Source organism: Cyprinus carpio, chromosome B20, assembly GCF_018340385.1.
Source record: "Cyprinus carpio isolate SPL01 chromosome B20, ASM1834038v1, whole genome shotgun sequence".
Lineage (NCBI taxonomy): Eukaryota > Metazoa > Chordata > Actinopteri > Cypriniformes > Cyprinidae > Cyprinus > Cyprinus carpio.
The window spans coordinates 26135422-26145470 of NC_056616.1; the positions used below are offsets into that span (position 1 = coordinate 26135422).

The 10049-nt window shown below is 39.7% G+C and overlaps 1 protein-coding gene across 2 annotated transcripts; it reads right to left on the bottom strand.

Annotated features, from left to right (window-relative positions):
* Positions 1 to 851: 851 nt before the first annotated feature.
* Positions 852 to 9741, bottom strand: bmp2b (bone morphogenetic protein 2b). Of its 2 annotated transcripts, none has more exons than XM_042746809.1 (3): positions 9658 to 9741; positions 5252 to 5625; positions 852 to 3343 (listed from the first exon to the last, which is right to left on the bottom strand). In XM_042746809.1, exons 2-3 carry the CDS (start codon positions 5610 to 5612, stop codon positions 2469 to 2471), a joined length of 1236 nt encoding a protein of 411 aa, XP_042602743.1. In that variant the 5' UTR covers positions 5613 to 5625; positions 9658 to 9741; the 3' UTR covers positions 852 to 2468. The 2 variants fall into 2 exon arrangements, with proteins under 2 accessions (XP_042602743.1, XP_018982012.1); XM_019126467.2 differs by lacking the exon at positions 9658 to 9741 and adding an exon at positions 6734 to 7144 and having other exon boundaries at positions 857 to 3343.
* Between the last annotated feature and the right edge of the window lie 308 nt (positions 9742 to 10049).

The following is a 10049-nucleotide window of genomic DNA, read 5'->3' on the forward strand; positions in this document are numbered from 1 at the left end:
TACTAATCAAAAATTAAGTTTTGATATATTTATGGTATGAAAATTTACAAAAAAACATGTGGAACATGTTCTTTACTTAATATCATGATCTGTAATCATATTAATGTATTGTTGGCTATTGCTACAAATATACCCATGCTACTTAAGATTGGTTTTGTGGTCCAGTGGCACAAATATATTATTATTTATTTTAATTTTATATTTTATCTCATCTAGATGAATAATAATGACATAAAAATTACTTAATAGTAGGATTGGCCCAGTTGAGGTAGGTCCATGTGAAACTATAGTATGCCACTGATGTAGTTGTTTGGCAAATGCAAGGATTGAAATGTTTTATGGCTCTCTGGAGTGACCCTGACCCTACTCTAGTATTCTTCTGATCTCTTGGGTAGTAAGAAGTCAAAGGGTCGGACCTTGTAGACTGACAGAACAGGACGGACGAGGGGAAATGCATGTTAAATGTGAAACATGGCAGGGGAGTTGTATTGCCATACAACTCAATTAAAGCTTTATTGACTCTTTAAAGACAAACCATTAAATCTAACACTCCCTGAGAAAGTTTCCCTACTCTACAAGTGCTCGTGATGGAGGAAGTCAGCTTTTACCATTGCATGAAATGTAATTTTCATTAAAAGCATTCATTCTGGGGTTTTTAAAGGAAAACAGTTCCTTCTGGGGCTGAGTGAATATCTAGTGAATAGAAACCACAAAGGCTGTTGAGTTTTTCCATACAAGCGCTGTGGTTTGGTCTATACAATGACAAACTAACGTAGCAAGAAATAGAAAACTTTTGGGTAAACTTCAGATTGGAAAGAAATAGCCAAACACACATAATTATGCTAAAATCAAAGCTGTTCAACCCTCAGTGGGCCCCAGGGTCATTGTGATTTATTATAAAAAAAACACACATTTCAATGTTTCTGCATGAATATTTGAGTTTAGATGAGATGTGAATCATGTCTAGAGTACCAGTGCAGTAGTTTCCTAGAACTGCATCACAGAATGACACTTGATCGTGCATAATTACATCTGCGCTTCTGATGTGTTCCAGATTGATCCATCGTTGGACAAACTATCCAATGGATGTCAATGGTAAACCTATTTAAAACATAACTTTGTGAAAATATTTTGGATTCACTTCACTAAACAGTGCCCAAAAATTCTGTTAATATGACCATTCATACTTATAAAACAAAACTTAAAAATGCACTTTCTTGTATATTTCTTTTGAGATCACATAGTGCCCTCCCAGAGTTCAGAAACACCCTAAACAAAGTAGTTTTGGACAAAATCAGAATGCATTGTTTGGCATAAATGCATTTAAGCAACTTAACTGAAAGCCGACAATGGATTGGCTTTTCTACAGATTTTCTATTCAATGACATCATAATTGTATTTTATACACATCACAGCAACTGCCTGTGATGCCTGAACACGTTTTCATAGCTAGCTGATCAATAGCTAATTTTAGTTTAGTACACAGCAAACCAAATAAAAAACAATAAGAGATGCTTAAGTAGATGGATTATCTCTGTAGTAAGTAGAATGTCTAAAGTGGACTATCAAAATAAAGTGTAACTCATTTTTTAATAATATAATCAATTGAAAGTCATCACTAAATGATAAATAGTTATGCTGATATTGCCTTGAAAGCATCACGCTGTGTATGGCTCGCTGGTTTCTGGCATGTCTCTGATTCTGTACCCGCTTGATTCTTAAGGCCCATTCACATTAAGAACAATAACTCTAATGATAATTATATTAGCAACAACATCAATGCACAACAAAGTTCTGTATTCCATAAGCATGCGCTGCAGTCAGGGAAAGTCTTATGTTTTTATTGTTTATCAGCTGGAAGAAAATCATTCTGAAAGTGATATTATTTTGGTGTCATTAGTTGTGCTATGGACTTCCCTATTCTAAATAGAACTAGAATGATTATTAAAACTTTATAGTTACAGTATTTGTTTTGAACAGGCCTTTACTCTATCAGACTATCACCGTTTTGAACTGTCCGCATGTAATCCAGTATTGCATAAGTAACCACAGGGTCTATGCAACAGCGTGTTTGTTATTATATCATGACTTTTAAAGAGAACTTCATCCATAGTTTATTTTTTGGTTTCAAAGAATGTATTCCCAGATGCACACTGAATGAAGATCATATATTTTTTCATGATAAATACACATCATTTACAAATAAAGTGGTTATGCAATAAATACATCATAAAAATCTGAGCAATATACTTCATGTGCAATTGCACTCATTTTGAAATGTACATGGGACAGGAAAAAAAACATCTTCAAAGCCACTGGAAAAAGCAAGCACTCTCATTAAAATATTTATTTTCCCATTTTTTTCAGTCAACATAAATATATTCATATATATTTCTTTTCTTCCTCCAAAATAGCTCTTTGAATGTTCTGTTGTATAAATAAAAGTCTTCATTGGGGAGATGTAGCTCTCATCGGCACCCGCAGCCCTCCACCACCATGTCCTGGTAGTTTTTAAGAATGACTTTCTCGTACTCATCCAGGTACAGCAGCGATATGGGACTGAGCTCCGTCGGGACGCAGCATGCTCTGGGAATATTGGAATTGACCGAGTTCACCAGCGTCTGGACGATTGCGTGATTGGTGGAGTTCAGGTGGTCTGACAGCGGGAAGGGACACTCGCCATGGCAGTAGAAAGCGTGGTAGCCGGGTGGTGCCACGATCCACTCATTCCAGCCCACGTCGCTGAAGTCCACGTAGAGAGCGTGCCGCCTGCAGTTCGTACGCTGCTGCTGCTTCCTGCGTTGCTTCGGTCTTTGCCGCGCCTGCCGCTTTTCTCGGTTCGAATGCAGGACGGCGGAGCCCTGACCGTCATGGCTGTAGGCCACCAGCAGGGGTCGGGCCTGCGCCCACGAGTCCTCGTCTGCGTGAAGGGAGCGACTGACCCTCACGTGCCTCCTCCGGTTCCTCTCGACATCCGCGGATCCTTCCGACTCCTCAGGATGGAGCACCTCCACCAGGAGCCCATGGTTGTGCTGGGATTCGCGGGCCCAGCGAGCCACGGCCGAACTGACGTCGAAGCTCTCCCAGCGTGTGTGAGTGTCCTGCACCAGACGCGTGTCGAGAAGTCTGGTAAGAGGCTCTTTGGAAGGGACCAATGCTGGCCTGAACACTTCGTAAATGTTAATTCGGTGGAAACCACTCGCACCGGCGCCCCCGAGAACCTGGTCCCTGAAAATGCGCAGCTCCGCGGCCGTGATCAGCTCCTCGGCGGGAACGGAGGTAAGGTTGAAGAAAAACTGCTGCGTTGTTTTTCCTTTTAGGCTGGACAGTGCCTCGAAAGCCTCTGGAAGGACAGAAGAAAGAGTGCGTTAGGATCGTGTCAACAAATTGGGCTACAACAAAAGAATACTGTTGGATTCTGAAGCACTTCAGGCTGAAACCTGACATTTTTGCTTTGACTCTAAATAGGATTTTCCACTCAGCATTTTCTTGTCTGGCCTGAGTGAGAGATTATACGGTAGAACCAGGTGTTAAAATGAAAGGCTAGCTGCAAGCGCAAGGCTGTTTGTGTTGCTGTAGAGTGACAACATTCTCTTGTTTCCAAGTCTTTATTGAATAAAGGTTGCAATCAGTGAAGGAACAGTTACTCCTACGACTCAATGCCCTAAAATAAAACGCTCTCAGACCAAAGAGCTCGCTTAATCTCTTTTGAAAAGAGACGTTTTGGAAATTCCATTCCCAATAATCCAACCTATCTGCTTCATAATCACAAAGAGCCTACAGAAGATAAGCACGCTTTATTTGATGTGGGAAAGCCCGGCTCTTTCTTTCCCTCATTCTGTCTGTCTTTCTTCACCTTTTCCTTTTTCTCCAAGTCAATCCGTCTTGAGGGGGAGTGACTGTGAACATGTCGGGGCTTGCCGAAAGCAGTCAGCCACAGTTATGAGTATATTGACATTCCTAATTCCTGTTTGTACGTTATGCCAAAACAGCAAATCGTACAAGTCGTACATTTATGACGGCTACCTTGAAAACTGACTGTGTATCTCGGCTGAGGATCTCTGAGGACGTCAAATCAAAGTCATTTCAGCAGTGCCTTATTGGATGCAACTTTAAAAACAATTACATAATATTACGTCGAAAGCCTTTTAAGGGATGCAATAAAAATCCAGTCAGGTCCTCAACCACAGAGTTCACCAAATTAAAACAATGAGAGAAGCCTGAGGCGTAGGAGGTGCTCAATTACTACAGAGGGCACGAGAAAAGCCTCATTTGGAGTAAACAAGGAAGACATTTAATAAAAATGCTTAAATTGTTTGTTTCAACATGAGCACACAAAAAGCATCCTTGTTTGCAGTGTGCCGACTCGACCACTGGATGTCATCCATCCGAATCTGTGCCATTTTACAGGGCCGCCTAAACAGCCTGTAATGATTCTCGTATGGATTCCTCCCCCTCTCTTTACCACAGTACAGCAAGTTAGCGTGATTTTTTCCTGTGTTGCCATGAAACTAAAGTGAAATGTTTCTAAATTGTGTGCGATAGTTTATGTTGACCTCTAAACAGACTCCACAAAGAAGACTTTCACAGGCTCAACTCTTCCAGAGCAAGAGAGGGCATGTTTCACGACTGTTTAAATCAGATAACACGCCTAAAAGAGACTTAATTGACATGCCACCTGATCACACTCGGGTTGATTTCATTATAAAAAAACAGATTCTGTTTCTAGAGAATTCAAATCTGACCATTCAACAAGGCCACCCACAATCCCTCGACTGGCTCAAGCAGTTAGGCTAGAATTACTCGAGCATGTGATAAAGAGTTGAGCAAAGCTAAACACACACACTGTATCTGTACAATAGGTGGTGCGGAATCAAGCCTAAATGGCTCTAAAACTTCAATGACAGAACTTTATGGAGAACAACAAAACTACCATCCTGGATTTCCTCAAGGCCTGTTACTGTAATCCGTGGATTCTTGGAAAATAACTAGTGCATGAACTCCATACCTTGTCTAGAAAAATACTGTAAGTGCACTCAGACACTATCAATTATTTGCAGTAAAGTCAACGTTAGGATGCATTTTTTGCTTCCTTAATAATAGTGAGAGCTGTTTGTGGAATGTCAATAGTTTCCAAATGGTTGCATCACACCATTCCTTGGAATTTTAGAAAGTTCTGGGAATAAACGAACATTCATTTCATTTCAAATAAACCTGAAACAGCATATTCACAGCCAAAATCAAGCCTCACCTTCATGATGAAAGCTTCGTATTGTGTTTGCTCTGCTGGCCGCCCGTTCCACATGCTTTCCCATAGTGCTCCTCGGGCGCCGGATGTTTGGGTCATCGTTTTCAGAGTGCATATAATACAAGTCCAGCATGTACTGAGGGACCACCGCCGATTTGCTCGGCGTGGGTCTTCGCTTCAGTCCGAACATGTTGAGCAGCCGTAGCTCAAACTCGTTCAGAAAGTTAATATCGGATCGCTCCGGCATGTGTCTCCCCGAATCACTGTATTTCCGTCGGTCGATCTCGGGAATGAGTCCAGCGGCACCTCCCAGCAACACCTGACCGAGCAACAGCACCGTGAGAGCGCGGACCACGGCGACCATGATCAGTCAGTTCCTGCAAAGGAAATGCGAATTAACCATTTTTATTCTTTTTTTGGTTAAAAAAAAAAAACAGTGTTACAGCATTATGTCATAGGAGAACCTTTTTAGGTTCCAAAAATAACTGTTTATTCTCTTGTTTCTTTAGAAAACCATCTGCTTTAAAGAAGCCAGCACCCAATGCACTGACCTGAAGAACCAGTGATGTAAAATCTCAAGAAACTTGAACAATAAAAAGTTATTTTTCCTATTTTAAACATATACAAATATACAGTACATTTCTATTAGCTACAGCCCCCCTGGAGCAATCAGGTGTTAAGTGCTTGCTCAATGGCACAATGGGTCATAGATCACCCCTAGATAGGTTCCAACCTCCAATCACTCTTAGAAGTTAAAGGTTGTTTGGTTTTTATGGAATACCTGTTCCTTTAAGTACTAAAACACTTGAATAGCAGCCCAGAGCTCCAACCACTTGTATGCATGGAAAAGATCCCTAGCCACATTCAACCTGCGGCCGCCTCAAACCACATACAGATCTAGAGCTTGTGGAGATGTCTTTGAGGCGAAGAACACGCAAGCACGCAAAAAGATTAAGAATAATATCCCTGCCGCAGGCTATAATAAGAGATTGATCTACAGTGAAAGCACAAGACTCCAAAGAGGATGTCAGACAAATGGGATGAAACAGGAAAGAGTGAATCAAAAGAAATCGAAAGAAGGGAGACATGAAGACAGCAGACAAGAAGTCTGCAATTAAAGGGAGATAAGAGAGCAGTGTCTGGGTGGGGGTCTGCCTTTAGATCATGAAAGGAAAGTCTTCAAAAGGACTGAATGTCTAGCAAAAGCCGTTTCGCTGAGGGAGAGGCAGAGTTGTGAGGATACAGGTGGTAGATCTTACGCAAAAACAACTCAAGCAACAAAGACGACAAAGAGATCTGATGATAAGGAAGCAGAGAAGTGTTTTCTTTTCATTTGCGCATACCTTCTGACCTTACAGACTACATGTATGCACCTCTATGAGGTGATACACAATGCATTGATGTGTAGAAATGTCAACGCTGGCTTTCAAAAACACTCGCACTGTTTGCAAAACTTAATATTAAAGAAATAAGTTGTAGCGTTACCGAAGGAGGAAGCGCTGTGGCCGGTCTGCGTTCCCGTCGTCTCTTAAATTCCTCATGAATTCGTGTTTTAATCCACAAGCGATTTTTTTTATCCCACGACAGAGAGTCGCCGCAACTCAGGTCGCCTCTTCTGGTTCATACTTGAGCAACACTTCAAACTAGACTGCAGTTAACTCTAATGAAGTGCGCAAACGCTTAGGTCAAAGAAAGCAGCAATTCCAAGAGTGACAGCGCGAGTTCGCAAAGTCCTGGATCTGTCATTTTTCACCTAAAAAATTCTGATCAGCAGAAGTTTTTGGAGGCTGCTCGGAGACTCATCTCTGCATGCAGCGGGCGTCGCGTCTGTGCCATTGATTGGAGCGCTTTGCTCCGCGAGCGCGAGTCTTTTTGTTGTCTGGTGATGTCACAATGACTGTCATCATTCAGGTCCACTGAAACGCGCAGCGTACCCTCCATTCAAACGTTTGAACATGCCCACAGTTGCGTGTTGATTGATCGAATTTGTCCTTGTTGCATGTTGTCCATGTTAGTAATTTCAACGGGAAATGAATGCAATGTGGCTCAGTTAAAACGTGTAAACGAAGTTACCTTACTACAGTAAAAAAAAAAAAAATTAATAGGCTAGCCTATTACATTTTGAAACTGGGATTTTTAAACTTCATGATGCCAAATGCTCCCAAATATAATGGTCCCGTAACTATAAATATTATAGGCTACTGTCAGGTATAAAGAGCCATTTATAATGTAGCTATACATATTGGAAAATAGGAAAGTGATAATAATTTCCTTTTTTATATTTTGTCGTTGCAATATATTGGCTGTAAAATATTTATTTTGTTTCAAATTGACAATGAATATTCTTTTAGATGTAAAAACCTGAAGAAAAAAATTCTTTAATAGGCTAGTTATTTCTTACTTCACTTCTCAACACAACATCTTTACAGAAAATACTGCCTGAGGATAGAAAAATACAAGATAGCACCCCTTTACAGCCCCTGGGTGTCCCCGGTCCCCAGATTTAAAACCCCTGTGTTATAAGAAAAGTGTAAAAGTGCATTACTTTATCTTTTTCAGACATTTTGATCTATCGAACGTTATGAGGCCAAAACACTCACGAATATGATGTTTCCCCTTTATGTAACAGAAACACATTTATATTTGCATGTATAAAATAAAATAGTAAATATGATGTAAAAATAATAATAATTTACTTTTATTTTGTTAAAAACCACAAGAATTTATTAAAATATTGTCTGGGAAATATTATTTTTCTTTCACATTGACAGTGTTTTGACAAATATATTTACTTACTATTGAAGTACAGTTAGATCTAAACATTTTGAATTACATTTTAATTTAAAATATATATATATTTCTATATGACTTCTCTATATATTTCTGTCACACTATTTTATTTATTTAATTAATTGAAAAAAAAAATATTACCTAAGGCAACAGAAAAATACAAGATAGCACCCCTTTATGGCCCCTTGGCCCCAGTTTTAAACCCCCTGGGTTAATAGAAAATATGTGTGATTGTTCTGTAAAATAGCAAAAAACATATACATTATATTTTATTTGTACTTTATATATTATACTATATAAATTATATATACATCTATCCAAAACAAAACTTACATCACAAATAGTTCACACCATCGAGGTGTGAATCACAGTTAGATCCCAAGCAGACAAGACTCTGGTGAAGCATTTCTTCACCATTTGAATAACAATGATCTGTGTGTATGGACTGCTGAGGTGTCTATTACGCAACAGTATGTTTGTTTTGCATAAATAAGTTCTACTTTTTCCCTTGAATTCACCGGTAACATACTATATTATAATAAGGCTAATGCCTTTTGAAGCATGATATGATATTAACCCATACTGAGAAGATGATTCCTTTGGCCATTCGCGAAGAAGCTAAATCCCTGGTTATCATTGATCAAGATGTGTTAATGGCTGGTTTAAATCTTGTTTTACGACTGGATTATGCTCATTAACAAGAGTTTGCAAATCCAGTGCCCTTTGCTCTCTCAGACCAGGGGGTTTAAAAGTGACCTCCTGTCCTGAATGCAGATTCAGAACAAGTAAACATAGAGAGAAGCAGCCTTTGAAATCCTTTTAATGAAATAGATGTATATATATTTAATCTAGATTTTATATATATAATGGGTTTATGGGCTAGAAAATACTGTTTTGTGCTCCACAGATGCAAACAGGTGGGCATAAACGTGCCATGGATGTAAAATGTCAAGACTGAGGAACGTCAGACTGAAACCATTACTATTAGACAAATCTGTGGACGTCTGATTAGTCAACAGCACGTATGTAGAAGGAATCCGCATATGAAAACCCCTCATTGGTTACAAGCATTCATTTCAATTATGTGTTGATGGCAAGTTTGTTTTGACAAAAGCAGCTGGGCCATTGAGCTGGGAGAGACAGCAGTAGATTAAACCCCATTGAGATCAAAAGATATCTTTGTGTGCTTCCAAGACAATAACATCTTATGAGGGATAATCCCTGGATCATCCACTTAGCAATTAAAATAGACTGATGCATTCCATTCCTCAGGTGATACTGGTCTCTACCAGTCCCGGCCAGTAAAAGTGAGCTGGGTGCACAAATCAGATGATCACTTAAATGATTACAGATAGCTTTCAGGAGTGCTAGTTTAATAAGGAATATGCAGCCTGTTAAAGTTGCAATAAAGAACATTTACGTGCTTTTATTCCCATTTGCCGCTCCCCTAACGTTCACCTTGTTGCCTAAACAGTAGGTCATGAACATAGTGCTCTAAGCTCTCCATTGGCCAAAGGTGCTTTAGATTCAGGGATAACACTTCACAATGCATGTTAAGTAGCCTTAATTACTCAAAACAAGAGCACCGCGGTGAGTAAAAAAAGAATGCTTATCTCTGCCTTATTGTGTGGGCTGAACCCAGGTGAGGAGATTGTGTCCACGAGGTCTGCTGGTGTGGAGAGAGGTGTTTGTGTGCTTTAATTTTGCCCCAGTGCCCCATTAAAAAACCTAAAGTCATTATCTAATGAATTGATGGTTGATCTAATTATTCTCTGATTGGATGAAATGTTATCTTTTAAATTCCATCTCATTATTTGCTCAAAGTTATCTGTTTGGATCCCCAAATGGCTACAGCCTGTGGGTAAAAATTCTGCTCTGATGCTTGCTTTACTGGGACTAACGTCACTCATTTAAATGGCAAATGAAGAATTGACCTGTATGAAATATTGTGCTTAGGCTTTCTGGGGCTTTGCAGAATTTTTGATCCGTGCAGTGACCTCTGACTTTTCCT

Coding starts and splice junctions, on each gene's coding strand:
- bmp2b (XM_042746809.1), bottom strand. CDS start 5,612: ATGGTCGCCGTGGTCCGCGCTCTCACGGTGCTGTTGCTCGGTCAGGTG. Junction 3,344..5,251: donor ACGAAGCTTTCATCATGAAG/GTGAGGCTTGAT, acceptor CTGTCCTTCCAG/AGGCTTTCGAGGCACTGTCC.